This window comes from Colius striatus, chromosome 4 (assembly GCF_028858725.1).
Source record: "Colius striatus isolate bColStr4 chromosome 4, bColStr4.1.hap1, whole genome shotgun sequence".
NCBI classification, from domain to species: Eukaryota; Metazoa; Chordata; class Aves; order Coliiformes; family Coliidae; genus Colius; species Colius striatus.
This window is the reverse complement of record NC_084762.1, coordinates 42,726,477-42,746,222: the sequence shown is the minus strand read 5'-3', so window position 1 is coordinate 42,746,222 and position 19,746 is coordinate 42,726,477. Positions and strand designations below refer to the sequence as shown.

The 19,746-nt window shown below is 37.6% G+C and overlaps 1 protein-coding gene across 1 annotated transcript in view; it reads right to left on the bottom strand.

The window, feature by feature from the left end:
* The window catches only part of PIEZO2 (piezo type mechanosensitive ion channel component 2), a 318,044-nt gene that overhangs the window by 166,350 nt on the left and 131,948 nt on the right, over positions 1–19,746 (bottom strand). The window contains exon 4 of the mRNA XM_061994704.1: positions 4,487–4,529. Within this exon, the coding sequence (XP_061850688.1) occupies positions 4,487–4,529 (43 nt within the window). The remainder of the gene's footprint in view (positions 1–4,486; positions 4,530–19,746) is intronic.

Genomic DNA, 19,746 nt, shown 5'->3' with positions numbered 1-19,746 from the left:
AGAGATATTTATACTTCTCCTAAATCCTTCCTTTGGTTTTAGTTTTCTGCAGTGTGGAAGTGGCAGTTTCCCCAGTGATGGCTGTGGCACTTTATAGGCTCTGCAGTGCAAGCCTCACCACAGCCATGAGCTGGGAAGACCCTACACAATGCATTATTAGAGGAGATCTGCTCAATGATTGACTTGATGCTCTTTTGAACTATAACAGGCTTTGTGCATTAAGCTCTCTTTTTAATTGTCAGAGCAGTCAGGAAACAGGCAAACTGTGTTGGACAAAGGTGATGACTGCTACAGTATGTCACAATTAGCTTATTTGTAATGTCTTAAAAAAGAATCAATAACATAAAGACCTTCATTTAAATCTATCAAACCCACATATACTCCATTTAATTGAAAAGCTCTTAACTGCAGTCATCTCCTGGATATAAAGCTACTTTACTCAAGCTCCAGTATTTTTCATTTCTCTCACACTGACAATTAGCATCCTCAGCTCACGAGTAATGCTTACATAAAAGCCTTGCAGTTAGATCTCCTGATGCCTCTATGTTTTTCAGGATATGAAGACAACAGCAATGTAAACACTCTACTATTTGCAGAATAAACATCACATAACCACAAAGCCAGTGATGACATAACCTCTATATTATCTGGGCTTAATGTCCACTTCTGTTCCTCAATCCTCTCTAAAAATAGCCTGTTAAGAGGAATATTTAATATTTTCCAGTTTTTAAGCAACGACATATTTCTCCTTAGGATGATACTTTGAATGTCTTTCCTTTTATACATCTAAAAATCTTGCTTTCTCTTGAATAAGAATATACTTGCCCAAACAACACATTCAAATACTACTGATATTTCACAGCTGATTCAGGTGTGCCTAAGTCAACAGCTTGCAGAGAATATATTTTTAAATAGCAAAACACATGCTGCTGGTGCATTTTTCTTAGTGTAATGTAAGAACAGCTCTATGGGATCAGACCTACACAGATGCAACCCATTGTCCCGTCTCTATTAGTGGACCTAAAGGGATACCTATTGGAGAAAATTCGACTAGGTAAAGCACATAGTGATACACCTCCCAGCATAATCTCTTAGGTTTGACTGATCTGCAGACCTGCAGACTTTCTGTGACTGCAGTCTAAGTGCACTTCCTGCACCAAAGTACTACATACTGTAATATGTAACCCTGTGTTTACCTTGGAAACTATTCCTTAAGGCGTAAGAAAAACTGATCTTAAGCAATCACATACAAAATGATATAATCAAATATTGCTATAAAGGAGTTAACACTGGACTTCATATATATATGTTACCCATGGATCTTTTAGTCAATCAACTTGTTACTGCTGATATATTCACATAATACAAAAGCTTGTGTTAAAAATACAGGTAAGATGTGTACTATTAATTTAAAATTCTCAAATCTTAATTTGTTTAAAGCACTTTATTTTTCTTGATTCCTCTTTGCCTGTTCTCTGAAAAAGCTTACATGAGAACACACTTGCTTTTGTGATTATGGCAAGCCAAGTACATTCAAATCTTCACCCTATCCATGCTAACTAATGTGCTGCTTCAATTAGTATTATTCCAGGATAACAATCAACCTCCCCATGCAGCAGTGCCATCTGAAAGCCTTTCTTCTTTTCAAACTAGAATGGTAATTATGTGATCTCTTTTACACATTTCCTCCTTTCAGGCAGGCTTCTCAGCTATAATTTAGTCTATTAAGAATTTTCCATGTTTCAAGTGGTACATTCATTGCATGTACACAGCTAGTGTGGGTTCTCCTTGTCATTTTAAAAGATCTCACAAGTTGGAAATTGCCACAAATAGAACTTCTAATGAACTCAGCTTAAAAAGAGTGATCATTTTCCATTGGCAGTTTCAAACTATAGACCCAAGGAATCAATTCATTCTAGCACTCTTTCAAACTACTTTTTTCCCATTGTGATGGAGACAAACAGCACCAGCAAGCTGCTAATTTGTAATCTAAAAAGACTGAGGCAATGAAAGAATCAATATTATACTGTAATGCCCTTCAAACATGTAAGATAACATGCTGAATTAAATGCGAATCAAACTGGATGTAACTTGAGAAAAAAGCACAATCTATTTAAAAGAACCTCTTTACTATATCAAACTTATCAACTGAGAGTGTGCAAATTTTTTTTTGCAGTGCTGTTCAAAACACTCTGTCCCTAAACAGACAACATGCAGTAAGGTGCTAAGAAATTTCTAGTCTGCTTCTTGTTTTGGCTATGCATCTTCCCAAGTTGATATTTATGAACCACAGCCTCTAACCTGACACTGTAACAAAACAGAATCAGTTTTCCTTTCAACAAATATCATGCTTTACACTATCTACAAATGGGTTTAACAAAAATACAGGTTAAGTAATACACTTCATGTTTGTTAAAATTATTTCTAAAAACTTTTAAAAATTGCCCAGATATTTTTAAATTAATTTTGATCAGAAATCTATCTAGGACTACTAAATATTGCCATTATGAAAAACCGCCTATATTGCTGGGGTATTTTTAAGCTTACAGTCCAGTAGGAGAAGCACATTTTTATTTAGTGATCTGATAGTCTTAAAATATTTCTGATTGGTGGGAAACTATGAAATGATAATGAACATGTTTCCTCTGCTACAAAATGGTAAGTATTCCATATTGCTCTGGATTATCAAGTTGTGATAAATACATGGCAACAAAATGACTTTGTTGTTGTTTTTTAAAAATGTCTGTCCCAAGTCTTTAAGGGATGACTCTACTGACATCAGGAGATTTACAACAGAAGTTAATTTGACTTCTATAAAATATTTGGTGGAGGAAAACTGTTTTTATTGTTCCATAATATTTCACTTTTAAAATAACCCAAGCCTGTAAGGCTACAAAGATAGCTCTGTATCAAAGAAAAGCTAAATTTCACCCAGACAGATCTTTGCCACAGTCAAAAGTGATTTGCTTTTTCTACATTTCCTTTGAAGATACAAAATAATATGTATCTATGTAGTATTTATGGCTATGAGAACAGCAACAAAATATAATCTTTCTGTGGACTTCTGTGGCTATCATGTTAAAAAAAGCATTGTCCTTCAATTTTTACAAATGTAATGTCTAACATGGAAATTTATATATTTACCTAAACAGGCAAACCAGACTGATGCTGTGTATACTCACTCGGGATCATAACATAGGTACTTTCAAGATCACCTTCTAAAGAAAGAGTATTACTAACCATTAGCATGCATCTCCTTAGACACTTTGAGTAGGTGTTCTTACATATAGATAGGTGACCACAAATACGTTGTAAAACTCCTGAAGACCTGTGTACTATTTTGAGATAGCCTTAATCCGTTCCCCAAGTGCTATATTTTTAGACAGAGATCAGAGAAACTCAGGTTTTTAGAAATGTATTTCTTCAAGAGGTTTTAGTTAAGCAATCTCCTCCTATAAAAAGAGGAGAAAAATCTTTTCATATATTGCTGCCAAGATCTGAGAATCTTTATTGTAGATTGGAGTTAGGGTAATTAAACTTAAGCATCGATCTTGTTGTAACAAATTTTTTATGCAAGATAAGAGTCAAAAGAAAAATTCAGCTTGCTTTCTGTTTGTCTGAAAGGAAGCAATTAATTTTCTATTTCATATGATTTGTATGGTTATTTATCGACTTCAGAAAGGCCTGAATGTGTTCAGGGTTTGATGAGATGCCTGAGGCAGTATGCACAGTATGCACTCATGCAACATGAAGAAGAGATATCCCTTCTTGCCCAGTCAACAGCAACACAAGCACACTGGTGTAGCCAGTGCAAGCCACTCTATTAAGGAAAATCTGCAAAACTATTTTCAAGTGGAGAGTAGCTTCTTCTGCCTACTATTTTCAGAAAAATAAATACCAAATTGAGCATCTGAACCTCAACATCAGATCACTCTTTACTAGGCTTGGCCTAGTTTAATTTCCAAGAGAGAAATATGTTTCCGGTACAATGACCTTGTGGTTAAGTTTGGCTGCAAGAAGATCTGGCACTTAAGGAATGTTGAATTATAAATTTTGCTGTGATGCTAAATAACTCTCTGCCAGACTTGGTCCTCTTTCAACTTAATTTACTTTTTTTCAACTAATGTGTCACAGGTTAGATGTTTCACGGAGAAAACAGTATGAAAGCAGTATTTTCATTCACAAGTAAGACTTCACCTAAATAGTGTGTCATCTTTTTAAATACTGGCATGCCATATAGTTGCCAGCAAAAAACCATTATGAGTAAAACTCATCCGGTGAATAAGTTGCTCCAGATCAAGTGGGGAAAGAGAAGATATAAACAGAAAAGCTCAACATATATGCGCATGACATTGCATGACTTCCTTTCTAAACTTGAGATCATGGAAATGTTCATGCTGCTAAAATAAATAATTTCGTAAACTTTTCCATGCAGTTTTTCTTCCTTTTCTTTTTGCACTTACAAGGAAACAAATTTATGTCTTACCTTTCAAAACCAATCTGTCGTAATGTTTTCTCCCATGTTGAACCTATAGAAAGAGAAGAAAAAATAAACATCCTCAGTAAAGAACCTTTATCATATGAACGTTCTTCTCCTTTCCTTGTGCAGCTGAAATCTGCATAGTAAGGTGATTTTTCTACTCCTACAAAAGTACTTGTAAATAACATCTGTTTTCCCCAGAGAGAAGAACGGTTAAGAGAGGCTACCACCTGGTGACATAACCGTGTGGAGCAGCATCGGCCTATATAACTCCTTCACATTGCAAAGCAGGAGGTCACTGCTACAGTTCACTGCAATTCCAAGGGTGGTCTCCTCTCCTAGAGCAACATGATCTGTACGTGACTCCTGAAAGCGCTGAGCTGGCATCCCACATCATGCACTCTTCACATTTCAGCTTTTCATTTAACTGTACTGTTCTCTTGATTCTTGCTGAAAGTTTTACAGCTCCTTCTGAAATCCAGTCCTTTTATTTTTAAGCAAAAGCATAAAGATATATTTCTGCTCTACTTTTTAACCCTTCATATTCATACAAACACCTGCAAAGGACTCTTAAAACTATCAAGGACTCAGCCCTGCAAACTACTGAAATGGGCACGCTAATCCAAAGAATTGTCCTCAGTATTTCTGAAGCATTTAATATAACTTCTAGGTTGATTTTCTTAAAAGTAACTCCACCACACTGCGAGCATTAGGTGATCGGTTTTCAGCCTTGATATTTTTTTGCTTATTGACAGTCTATCTTGCTACCATTATGTGGTCACTACAGGCTACTAATAGCATAAATATCTGAAGTCATTCAGGTCTGCAAGGCAAGTATGTCGCAGGACATGAAGCTGAGTCATAGTGTGCTCTCCGTCTTTTCAAAAAAATCCTATGGGAATGCATCAGGACTATAGTTCTTTTTGAATGCTTCATTGTACCTAAACTAAAATCAGAGAAATGACAATAACTGCTGTTGCTAACACAGCCCATCACCTAAAGGGAAATACAAATTAGGAACAAACAGAAAGACTGTGAGTGACATCCAGTAGCACAAGTGAAACCCAGAGACAAGCAGCAATTTTGCCAAGAAGTACTGAGAAAGAGTGAAAAGGTGTGAAGGAAAGTAACTCTGAACTCTGACTCCAATCTGAAGAATTTCAGAATTAAATGCATATTGTGCAGCAAGTGCGTATCCGAAGATTCTTTCCATTGACAATCCCAGTCCTACTTGCTAAATTTGTATGGGAAAAGTGATAACATAATATTATCAGTCAGAAAAACCTCTGCGGATGTATCTCTATCGTTCTTATCTTTCTGTTTTGTAAAAGGTATCAGATCAGAAATCAATGATCTGCCAATCTAAAAATTCAGCTTCTAAGAAGTCTTGGATCTGACAGTTTGGGCTTTTTGGTTTTTGTTGTTCTTTTTTTAAACCTAGCAACAGAATTCTTTCTACTCAATTGACCGAACTTTTCAGTTTAGCCCAAGGAGAATGCGGTATATTTCTAAAGTGATGATAGAATTTTTTTATACAACATTACCTAATATCTGTCTGGTTTGCAAATCACAGACTAAGCAAATAAAAATTGAAATTAATAAAACCCTTAAAGCTGATTTCTTTATAGGCCTACCTCATGCAAGGTTTCCTTCACAATTTCTAACTGGACAGCCAAAGAGTGAAGTTAAGATGGGACTGTGGAAAATAAATTTCTTGCACTAATCTCTGTTTTTTAGAAAGAGGAAAAGAAACTACATTTAAGTATATGCTCCTGAAATCCAAGTCCAACTGTTCACTCCATACAGGAAGGATCTGGATTAGCTAAAGGGTAGGTTCATGGCTGGTTCTAAATAAGGTCTGTATACCACATTATACCCTTCCTCATTCAACTTCTCACCATCAGTCACTTAAAACTTCAGTCACACACATAGTTTCAACAAAAGGCTCTAAAAACCTTTTCTAATGATATTTTAGGGTAAGGGACACTAAGCTTTTCTATTGAGGACTGTTATAGCTACAGCTAGCAATCAATGTAAAAAGACTTTTAATTGCCCTCATTCAGTTCAAAACAGGCAAGGATTTCAGCCCTATATCCAGCAGACTACACAGAGATAAGAGGGTTCAAAGCTGAGGTGGAGAAAACTCTTATGGAAAAAGAGACAAGTTCTGTTCTGGAATAACAGAACAATGTACATTGTTTGATCAGTACAAGGAGCTTCTACTGAGGCACTTGTATTTTGCTTGAGGTGAGGCAAGACTTCTGTCTACACAACTACCTACCTACAATACCTTTTGTTAACACTAAGTTTGTATTTTATAAAACAAGACACCTACAAACATATTTAAAATAGGATAACAAACACACACATTTACTTCAAATAAACATGAAAATCAAAATTTATGTGTAGCTCAAGAAGGTATAAAAATTCTATAGAGATAAAGAATCACTCCATTAACAGTTATCCCCTAAACCCACCACCTGCAGGCCTCTGGAGTATATCTGGTTTCATGTAGCACTGACGAACCAAGTCACTGATGAAAAGATGACTGTGTTACTCCACAGGTAAGTGCAGGGCAGATGTAAGTAATTCTCCATACAGTTTATGTAATCCTGCTGTCTCTGAAGGAGCATTCAACAGTTTTTGAAATTTAAAGATTAGAAGACTATTGAAGAAATCTCAGCAGTACTTCTTAAAGCATGAGTACTGGCTTCTTTAGTCTGTGCTTCTCTTCTTTCTGCAATTGCATATATAGTTGTATGAATTTTTCACCCTATGATTGGCTACACTTCAGTTATATGATAGAGAGAGTTCTACAGAAGAGAGAGAAAGAGCAAAAGAGAACGGGGAATTGGGTCTACACTGAATTAAAACAATCTTTTGGCTTCAGCTGGCTAGCAGATCACTCTTTGAAATGCATGTGACTCCTCTCAAGCAAAGCCTGCCAAGAACACAACTAACATTTCATATTAAAAAAAAAATCTTTTTTATAGTTATTTAAAAATGTTTATGATCTAAACATTCTGTTTTAAGATTTTCCAATTCCATTCTCAATAGTATCAACTTCTACACTGCACTAACAGCCAAAAGTAAATATCCAGAGGTAACAGAAGCACTAAGAATAATAATGCTATTAAAAGTCTAGAAAACTTATTTTATTTAAACCTTACCCTTTGCTTCCAAAACTCTAAGTAAGATTAAGTCACGTAACTCTCATTAAAATCAAAACAGGAGTTTTTTATGAATTAAAGACTTGATCCTGCTCCCAAGTAAATCAATAGGAATTTGGCTATTTGACTTAGTCTTTCTCTCTGCTGGGACTGTGGAAAATATTCACCTGTTGATTTTCAGAATCAATCCTCTGCTACACTTCAATCACTAAATTAATTTGGCTTCTCTTTGCTTTCTGTTTTTTGACCATCATGTCAAAAATACCAAAACTGTTTATAAGAACGCCTTAATTTGATACTCATGTAATTAAGCTTTTGTTCCAAATATTTGCTCCAAAGTGCCTGACCATTCCCATCTGTTCCAAAGATTCTGTTTCACATTAAGACTGCTAACTTTGAAACTCTTCAAAAGGATGAAGCATAATGTACTTCTAGAATTACTGCTCACATTCATAGGAACAATGGTAAAATGCACATTATGCTCACATATGAACTCAATGAAATTGGAGCATAAGAATGAGAGTTTAAGAATATGACATTTAATAAGAGAAAATGGAAAACATGTTTCTGAAATGAAAAGTTGTCTTCTTTGTCAGGTAGGCTTTCATTTATATGTCAGTTTCTGATTTGGTTTGGTTACAACTCTGCTTACTATGAATTAACTGTGGAGGACTCATAATCTACTGCTAGGCTGTTCAGCTTTACAAACCATGAAGTTGCCTAGCTGCTGAAGTGCAACAATAGGCTTAAGAAAAACAATGAATAAGATATTAAAAAAAATCATAAAATCATAGAATACCAGGTTGGAAAGAAGCTCAAAGATTGTCTGGGCCAACCTTTCTTGGCAAATGCACAGTCTAGACAAGATGGCCCAGCACCCTGTCCAGCTGAATCTTAAAAGTCTTCAATGTTGGGGAAAAAATATTGGATAAGTGATTTTCAGCCCTTCACAAAGGTTGTACAGCTATTGACTTTGAGCCATATCATGCCCTATCTGCCAGTACAACAGATGTCTGTAGCTGTTCTGGGAGAAGTCTGGCATGCACTGTAAATGTACAGCAAAAACACATGACTCCTATACCATCCCCATGCAAGTATGCATGAAGGGTCCCTATGGACTCTTGCTGTGGTCCCTATGACCCTGCTACCTTCTAACTTCTCCAGAGTTAGTGGCTACTTTAAGCACTACATGTGTGTCTGGCTCTGCTCTTGTGTAAGAATAATAATTTTTGCATTCTTTTCTCACTGTGATCTGATGTAAGGACCACAGGGAAAATTAAACTTAATTGAAGCAAAAGACATGTTTTCACATTTTTCAGTAAGAATTTAAAGTGTGCCTGTCAGAATTCAAGTATACAATGAGAACAGTACGAAGACCTTCAATGACTGAAATAGGAAAAAATATCTGTAAATGACATCAACTCAAAGGTAAGAAAAAAAGATTTTAGACCATTAGTGGGATATCACAGAGAACCATTCAGTCTCTGTGAAGGAACTGGCACAGTACCAGACATACCACAGTCACACCTAGCTCATGTTACATGTAGGCATGACCTATGTAACCCTGCTATGATACATCAGAAACAGGTAAATACTCTTGGAATAGTATTGCATTGATATTTTCTCCAACATTTTGAAGGAAAAGAATTTCAGAGGAACTGTTGATTTTGTACTGGTCTGAATATTCCTACCAATTTCATTTTTTTTTATCTGAAGCGTGTGACTCTCATTAGTATTCTCCAAACCAGGAAAAAACCCCAACCCCAAAACTTTCACATAGTCAGGAGATACAAAACAGTGACAGAGGTACTCCAGAAATAGAAACAGTTTGCTAAATCCTTCCATTGCAGGTGCCACTTCTCAACTCTGTTTCTCAAACAACTTAGAAGAGATTTAGCAGACAACAGGGTTGAACTTCAGAATTTACACAACTGCAATTGATAAAAACTGCCATGTCTGAAACATGTTGGTTTCAGTAGCTTCCTATACGAATAGCTTTTCTAGTTGATTGCTCCCAATAGAAAACTTCTACCTTCGCCCAAACAAAACAAACAAACACAAAAGTGGTTTTTTTAAAAATGCTACTTTTTTTTTGCATTTTAACCAATATAGAATCACTGGTTTTAGGAAACAGACTAGCAGTTCTAACTACAGAAATACATGTGGCATAAGAAAGAACTTTTTCTTATTTGCTTCAGAGTACCACTGAGATGTAATTAGCACTTACTTGTACTTTGGCTATCCAATAGTTAGTGACATACAATGTGCCTCTTACAGAAATGATCACTTCTCTCATTTCAAGTGGCATCAGACAATACTACCTTTCTATTTAGCATCTATCTGTCCACTTTGAGAAAGAAATTTCTCTTTCACTTCCTCTTCCTTTGATCCAAACTACTCAGGCTGCATCTTGTACTCATCACTTTGTAATTTGATCATCACAGTACATCATCCAGAATAACGATATAACTTTCTTTTAAAATGAGACCTCTCAATATAGCATATTAATACTCTGCTGTGTCTGTGACAGTGTTTTAATTCAGATCAGGAAGGTATTTTTTTAGCAAATCTCTTACCGTGCTTTCGTTTGCATAAGCGATCTCCAAGTGCACAAACTAGATTTCTTTGACAGAATCACAGAGTCACTTAGGTTGGAAAAAACCTTTGAGATCAAGTCCAATGAAACTAAACCTCACTCCAAGGACACAACTGCTGTGTTTCAACCATTAATGAACAATTGCTCCACATGACAGACTGTCGCTAACCTTCAGTAAACCTCACTCTAAACATGTATCGCATAGCAGCCAGAGATTCTGCGCTAACTGCTTCACTCCTATCATGCTGTAGTGCTTGCTAAGGCAGATGCAGCTCACCCCACCAATCCCAATTCAAGTCCTGGAGTGCTCTCAGAAAAGTTTTCCAGTTGCAGTGACCTTGAAGGTTGGAGGGGCAAGTCAGGGTGTTAACCCTTAGGATTGTTTTCTGGGCTGTATCCCATCCACCTCAGTGAGCAGGAGCCTTTCTACTGCCCTGATCTACAAGCGGGGTTGGATGGGATGCTCAGCACAGCCACATGCTCCACAAAACCCCATGAAGACAGTTCTGCAAGGCATAACAGATACTCTCATTTTTTAAAAAACTTCCCAAGGAGAAGAAAAGGGAAAATCTGGGTTATTATTGTGTCCTCTGCATACTGAAGAGACTAAAGTCATCCATAAAATAGAGTGGAGGGGCAGTGGTCTAGGATTCTGGCTAGATGAAGAAAATGTTTACTGAGTACATACCAAGAACAAAGACCAGACAATGCAAGTCTTTATTTCCCTTCCACACATAACAGCTTTCAACAAATTTTTGACTGAATAAAGAGTACAAATTTGATCCCTACACTATAATGTCATGGGAAAGGGTTATTGTGTATTTTCTCTTGTGAGAAAAATAATAAATTATTATCATGAGATACAAAAATTGCTTTCCTTTTAAAGAAAAGAAACCTTCAGTCATTCCATGTTAACTGGAAAAATAATAATCATCGAAAACACCACTTGTCCTCTAAAGAGTGGGAACTTTTACTAATAAAATGAGCAGACTAGGAATACAGAGTGAAATACAATAATGCTGACACTATGTTTGTATGTGTGCAAAGAGATGTGTATTGCTTTAAAATGAGTATTAGAAGACAACAGCTATGGTGAAGTGATTTATGGTTGCATCTGGCAGCCACCTCTTCCAGACCATGGCTTCCCTAAGAGCTCTGGGAGCCTGTAAGGGTCAGCAAATCTCCCATACATCAGTGAGAACCCTAAATTCTTTGTTTTGATCTTGAGTAGAACCAGAATTGCAGGTCTTGAGGAGGATTGTTATTAAAATTGATAATTCAACTTAAAGTAGACAAATCAATGTGAAATATTTCCTGGGACATAAGTGATCCAGCATCTCACTGCTGACTGGTCGGGCTGTGCCAAACAGAGGCACAGAGGCAAGGACACATCCCAGTTCACTTTGTGTGATGGCAAGACCAGTGTTTCTGAGTCTGAAATAACTGGAAAAGGTCTGCATTCTGGTAATGGACTTTGACAGTTTGTCTGAAATGGAAACAAATAGCAATAAAGAACAATTAAAAAAAAGGGTTTTTCAGTAATGTCAACAACAGCTATTATTTCTACACCCATAACAAACTACTGAGGTGCCGTATTTTGTGGATAACTCATTTGGGGAGAGTGGGAATAGAAGAATAAAACTTTTCACAATTTAAAACATTATATGGGACACAGCTTGTTTGAAATGTGACATTAATATATTTTTATATGAGAATCACATATACTACTGTATATATGGAGATGACATGCTAATTGAACAGCAAGTTAAGAGCTGCACGGAAGAAATAACAACCTGGAAAAAGAAAATTTGGGAAAGTATCTTCTAAATTTAATCTTCCATGTCACAGAAGTAATAAAGCCAATTTAAACTGGCTGAACAGCATCATCTTTTAATTAATCAGCTTTTCCACAAGAATGACAGGTTCCACAGTTTTTATAAGAATAATGACTTATTTTGTCTGCTTACATATAGTATATCAAAAGCAGTTGTAAGCAATCTTCCTCTGCAACACACTTATGCTTAAAACCATTCTTATTTTAAACTCATTTCATTTCAAATTTGCTTCCTTGACAAAAAAGCAAAATGGCAGAACCTACAGCACTAGAAAATCTTTGGGGCATATGTTTCAGATGAAACCTGAGATAGGTAGTTAATGAAAAGCTTTTGTTGTTGTTGTTTAATCTATTATTTATGTTTGTTTGCTGTAATGCTTGGGTGGTGGGTTTTAACGCGAATTTCTGCAAATTTTTTAATAGTCCTGCTCTCCTTTCCCCACGACAGTAAACCACTGCAAAAAAGGGTGAGGAAAAGGACTTTGCATACTGTGCAAATCAGAACTTTGTAAGTCACCAGTACAGCATCATATTGCAGGAGTGAAGTAGGCAGAACCAATCTCTTAGCCTTTTTTACAGTAATAAAGGGTGTCAGGGCTCTGAGTAGCCTCGAAGGAAGGCAACATTTCCTGCCATTGCCATGGGGATGTCAGCCTCAAGTCAGAGTCACTGAGCTTAAGACCATCAAAGTTTTGCTCCAGATCTTCTGAAAGGAGACCCAATAATAACTAATAGCGAATAATGAATAACTAATAGATAATAAATATTAAATATTAAATAATAACTAAACTTTTTTTTTTTCAAATACAGAAGACTGAGTTTGCTTGGGTTTTCAAAGTAAAAGCAGAAGAACTTAAAGAAAACTTATAGCAAGTTTTATTTTTCATAAACCTGAAGAAAATTATATTTTTCTCCATTTTTGTTGGCAGAGAAATTTTCTCCTCTCCCACCTCAACCAAAACTTACCTGTCTGCTAAATAGAATCTTAGAGGTTAGGTTTTCACTTTGGGGAGTAATTGATGGGCATCCTTCCAATTTCTAGAGCTACTCTCTGCTTAGTTTCATTGTAACATAATATATACTGTTATGAATAATAATGTAGACCTAGTTTTCTGCAGCAATGAATGTGTGCAGTGTGCCAGAGTAAAATAAATTTGGTTTTCATTGTCTAATTTTCTCATTTTTGTCTCATCAGAAGAAGGAGAGGTGGGCAAATGTTTCTTCTAGAAGTTTAGCAGCACAGACATAGGGGAAGGGGGAGAAAAATAACGAGTATGTCTTGACTAGCACGTCCATATACAAAAAATTATGTATGAAAGAAATAGGGAGAGGAAATTAGAAAATCTTGCACAGAAACAGTAGAAATTTTAAGATGACAGAAAATCAGCATTCCAGTGGTGGTTTCTTTGACTCTGATAACATTTCACAATGCATGCCTTTTCTCTGAAATTGGTGTGTTGGGATTTTTGTACCTAGCCTTTTCAAAAGATAACAAAACACCAATTCACATTATTTCTCTCACAGATTAAGGAAATACATAGCATGTCAAAGACAGTAATTCATTGTTGACAGGCCTGAAGACTTGCCCATATTCAAATTTTTCAGGAAAAAAAAAATACTCCTAATTTTTTCAGTGGTTAAAATGACACTAAATACAAAGGCCTGAAGTGATGTGTAAAGGATGACACAGAGAATAAACTTCAGAATGCTGGTTTGAGATGGCACACTTTAGCACAACCCCTTCCACATAAGCAAAAAACAGCACTTTCCAACTCTCCCGTTTGCGTAACAATAAGAGGAAGCAGCAGCAACTGCATCAGGCAGTAAGACATTAGAGGCATAAAAGCTGAGTTACTCCCAGAGACCTCTTCAGAAGAGAAATATGGATGCAGAAGGACACGCTCCTCTGGGCAGTAGTGTGAAGTGGGCATGCAGACACAAACAACTGGGGAGAGGTAAACACTTCCAGCAAATGTTATTTTTCCTCCCTATCAAATATAAAGATGTCTTATCTAGTTAACAGCTGACACATATAAACATGGATGCACTGAACAACAGGATTATTTTCTTTTAATTTTCTTTGTCTTTGCAGAGCTTACAATTCTGTGATTCCACTAAAAGTTTCCCAGAACTTCAGTCTATGAGAGCAGAAAGGGCAAAGGTCTCTTGACTTCCAGCTCCTACTTCTTCCAATCAAGAGACAGACGATTGTTAGCTGTCAGGCTGCTCAGAGAAAAGAACTGGGGAAAACAGAAGACGGTGGGATACCAGTTGATGACTCAGCCCAATTCTTTACTTCTAAGCACAAGTGTTTCTTTAACACTGCTGTCACTCCCCAGGTGAGAAGTGTATATGGACAAGAGGGTGAGGAGGAGCTGTTTAGGCAATTCAAACTACTGACATAGATTCATCATCCACACCTGTCCCTTCCAACTCACAAGCATACACATTTTGTTACTGCAAAGTCTGGAGAGACAAGCATCACATGCTTTGCCTCCTGCAACTTGTTCTCCTGCACACCTGGAACATCTGCTGGATTTCACTGTCACTGGCAGAGGATAAGAGCCATAGGTAGGTGTTACTGATCTGTGCCCTGCTCGTAACCCATGAAATAGCTACAGTCAAGTCACTAGAATTGCCCAGATTTCATAGGGATCAAAAGCTATGTGATTGTGTTTAGTTTCATCCATAATAGACCTCACAGTTGTATCCAGAGTACTGGCAGATCACTTCCCAACACTTAATTAGTTTGCATTAGGATGCCACAAATAGCAAAAGCACCAACAACAAATTAAAGAAACCACTGGTTGCCTAATGATTTACATTTTTAAAAGTACTCCACTCTTTTTATCTTGTGTGCTTCAAATAGTTTATGAATAGTTTACGAATAATGGGCTCTTTCTATAGTTATGTACTTAATTAGGAGTATTTTCTCTTCATTTAGTTTGTTTGGCTAAATCTAAGCCAAAAAAAAGAAAAAAAGCAAGTAAAACTTATTTCATTCTCACAAGTTATTAGATGACAAGAGTATTCTCACACTTACTTACAGTGTGGTTATTTTGTCCTCATTGGAATGTGTTTTATTTAAGTGCTTCATTAGGGTATTAACAGCCATACCATTTGAGTAAATACTGAAGGATATAAGCAGTAATAATTTCCTACTCAGCAGGGATTTTTAAGTTACAGAAATGATGGGTAATTTAGAACTGTGACTCTCAAATGCATTTTTAATTCAGATATTTTATTTATTCATGTGCTGCTTCGTTGCCTTTAGAAGTGATATGTCAGGCTTAACAGTAAAGGGACACACAGCACACCAAATTGTTTTCTCCTTTTCAAATATATATGGCCAACAACAGTAATGCTTCAAAACTAGCACCAGTTGGTGAGTTTGGAGTCCCAATCCCAGCAGATTTGAAGACCTGTAAGGTCCAGTAGTGGGATCAGTATATCAGGCAATGGAGCATAAGTACAATCAACATTATTAGAGAACAAGCAGTTTATAAAGCATCTTCATGGGCATACTAAAAATCATATTGGAAACATCCCTGTGCTTAATACAAAAATGCTACAGTTCGAGATGCTTTTTTATGAAGGACATTGGATAAATTTCTAAAAACTGCATCTCATTCCAAACTTTTCTGTGCATCAAATTTAGAAAACTGCTTCTACTGAGTATACAAATCAGGGCATCTTGGCAACATTTTCTGCAACGCCTAAAGCCTGTCAAAATTTCTTGTCTTTGCCAGCTGGAACTCATTGAATATATTTTATGTAGCGGTAAATGGAAAAGCTATTCACAGCACTGTGGGATATGGTACCTACTACAGGCTGAAAGTGAAGCAAAGTAGTAGAGGAGAGAAAAAAACATATTCAACAGGAAAATGGGCTAAAAAGTATAAAAAATGTAAGTTTCTAACATACAATCATACATTAAAACACTGATTTTTACTGGAAACATATGTAAACGTCAAATTCTGCACTAAATCTAAACTTAATTTAGATCAAAACTAATCTAAATGTAATTTAATCAACTTTTATCTTGAGCAAGTTCTTTAAAGACACTTTTCATGAGAAAAAAAAATAACAGTCTAAAACCTCCACACCATCCTTTCTAACAACTATTCTGGAAAGGAAGCTTAGTGGCAGAAATAATAATTCAAAAATTTTGATCTCTCTAATCTGACATGCAGCTGATAAGAAAGCCAACAAGGGAAGGCACCTTGCTGGACCTGGTGCTTGCAAACAAACAAGGTCCTGTGGGAGATGAGATGATTGAAGGCCAACTTGGGCACAGTGATCATGAAATGATTGAGTTCCCAATCCTCAGAGAAGCAAGGAAAGACATCAACAGAACTGCTACCTTAGATTTCTGGAGGGTAGACTTTGACTTGTTTAGGAGGTTGGCTGCCAGAATTCCTTGAGAGGCAATCCTGAAGGGCAAAGGATTTCAGGAAGGCTGGACATTCTTCAAGCAGGAAATCTTAAAGGTGCAGGATCAGGCTGTTGCCATGTGCAAGTACATGAGCTGACACGGCAGAGGTCTGTCCTGGCTGAACAGATTTTATGATCTTTGGAAGAAGGGTCAGGCAGCTCAGGAGAACTACAAGGATCTTGTGAGGTCACGTAAGGAGAAAATTAGAAGAGACAAAGTACAATTAGGAATGTAAGCTCACTGGCCGCTGTAAAAGATAATAGGAAAAGTTTCTGTTAACATATCAGCAACAAAAGGAAGGCTAAAGGTAATCTTCATCTTTTAATGGATGCAGAGGGAAGCTTAATGACCAATGATGAGCATAAGGCTGAGATACTTAATATCGTCTTTGCCTCAGTCTTCAATACTAAGACCAGCTCTTCTCTGGGCACCCATACACTTAAGCCAGAAGGCAGGGCCAGAGTACAGAATGAGGCCTCCTTAGTGCAAGAGGAAGTGGTGTGTGACCTGCCTCATCTCAACACACACAAGTCTATGGGGCCAGATAGGATCCACCCAAGGGTGCTGAGGGAGCTGGTTCACCAGGCAGGTCCCATTGGACTGGAGGATGGCAAATGTGACCACCATCTACAAGAAGGTTCAGAAGGAGAATCCTGGGAACTACAAGCCTGTTGGAAGGGAACCAGGAAAGGTTATGAAGCAGATCATCCTGAGCACCATTGTGAGGCACATACAGGACAATCAAAGGTTCAGTCCCAGTCAGCGTGGCTTTATGAAGTGTAGGTCCTCCTTGACCAATTTCATTTCCTTCTATGACAAGATGACCCACTTAGTGAATGAGGCTGTGGATATGGTTACCTGGACATTAGTAAGGCCTTCAACACAGTCTCTCACAGCATCATCAGCCAGGTGAAATTAGCTGCCTATGGCTTGGATGGATGTACTCTGAGATGAGTGGAAAACTGTCTGGATGGCCAGGCCCAGAGAGTGGTGGTGATGGAGATAAATCCAGTTGGCAGTCACCAGTGGTGTTCATCAGGGCTCAATGTTGGGGCCTGTTCTGTTTTACATCTTTATCAGTGATCTAGATGAAGGGATCAAGTGCACCCTCAGTAAGTTTGCAGATGACACCAAGCTGGGAGGGAGAGTAGAGCTGCTTGAGGGCAGGAAGGCTCTTCAGAGGGACCTGGACAGGCTGGAGCGATAGGCTGAGGGCAATGTAGGAGGTTCATCGAGGCCAAGTGCTGAGTCCTACATTTGGGCCACAACAACCCCATGCAACGATACAGGCTGGGGACAGAGTGGCTGGAAAGCTGCCTGGACCTGAGGATGTTAATAAACAACCATCTGAACATGAGCTGGCAGTGTCCCCAGGTGGCCAAGAAGGCCAGTGACATCCTGGCTTGTATGAGAAATGCTGTGGTCAGCAGGACGAGGGAAGTGATTGTCCCCCTGTACTCAGCACTAGTAAGGTCATACCTCAAATACTGTGTTCAGTTCTGAACCCCTCACTACAGGAAGGACATTGAGGTGTTGGAGTATGTCCCGAGCAACAAAGCTGGTGAAGGATGTGGAGAACAAGTCTTATGAGGCATGACTGAGGGAAATGAGGTTGTTTAGCCTAGAGAATAGGAGGCTGAGAAGAGTCATGATCACTCTCTACAACTTCATGAAAGCGAGGTTTAGACTGGATATCAGGAAGAACTTTTTTACTGACAGGGTTGTTAAGCATTGGAACCAGCTGCTCAAGGAGGTGGTGGAGCCACCATCGCTGGAGATATTTAAAAAATACATAGATGAGACACTGATGGATTTGGTTTAGTTTAGTGATGGGCTTGGCAGTATGAGGTTAATGGTTGGACTCAATGATCTGAAAGCTCTTTTCCAACCATAATGATTCTATGAGTCTACAATTTTTGTATTCCATATCAACATTTTGCTATGCTTCTTTTTTAAAGACAGTGGATGTAAAGTAATAAGACTTCACTAGGGCTCTCAGTAATATTTCATCCAGCTTTAAAAATTATATTTGCTAGGGTGGATTTCCTGAGTTTTAACACTTTTGACATCATCTCCGTATCTGCATGAGAGAGAACAATGCCTGAGTGATCCTGCTTATGGGGGGGAAACAGTTTGAGAGAAAAGGGCAGAGGGCTCCATCTGCTACTAACTAGGCACAGTGAAGTGCAACAGGAACTTACTTTGAAAGGATTCTACAACTGTACTCCAGCATTTGGTTTCCAAAATCAGGCTGAAAAGCAAACGATACTGAATCATGGTCAGGATCTCACCTCTCACTCCATCTCAGAGACAACCAAACTTTAATGTTAGCATCAGCTATCTGCAGCCAAGAAGGCACGCACTGGCACATCTGCAGAGGTCTGATGAGGAGCAGCTCCACAATGAAAGCGCTTCCCATTCCTCCTTATGCAGAGGTCTAGAGGGAGGATGCAGCTGTGATGGGAGAGTAAGCTCTTCCCAGTAGGTACACAACTTGTCACCATTTCAAAATAAAAACATCAGCTAAGCATAGTCCAAAATGCCAAAACCCATAGAAAAAAAATGACTACAGCTATCCATTATTTATTTCACTGGTTTTGTTTGTGCACATGTAATAACACAAAACTCCATTACTCTTGTTTAAAGTTTTATTGTAAATATACTAATCTGAACAAACGTACTTGGTTTCTACAAAGTTGAGAACTGAAGAGATTTACAACACTCCAGCAGAGGCCTTGGCTGGCGACAGTCAGCCTAGGATACACTTGAGTATCAGCTTTTACCAACAGTCTATGCATTAGCCATTGTTGCAGTGTAAATCAAACATGAAAACTATTCCCACAGACATGGTTAGCTTGAGTATCCTTGGTGTCAGAACAGAAAATTGTATCACCAGGCCAAGCACTTAGAAAACCGAAACCACAGGAACTACACAGACCAAATTAGATCTGGAATGTGTGTTGTTTTCAGAGGTTTCAGAAATCTGTAATTGCATGGGGACCAATCTTCCAAAATCTCCATTTTTAAATTTATTTTTTAAGTGTCAATTTTATAATGATATCCCTCATCCTTAATAACAGCAACATACAATAAAGGGGCTAGTGTATGGCTTAATAAATATTCAATATAGCAAAGCTTGCAAGACACTGGTCAGATTAGAAAAGTTGTAACCAAAAGCTAATACTACTTGAGAGATACTTGGGGACCTCTGTGAAACACTTGCTGCTTGAT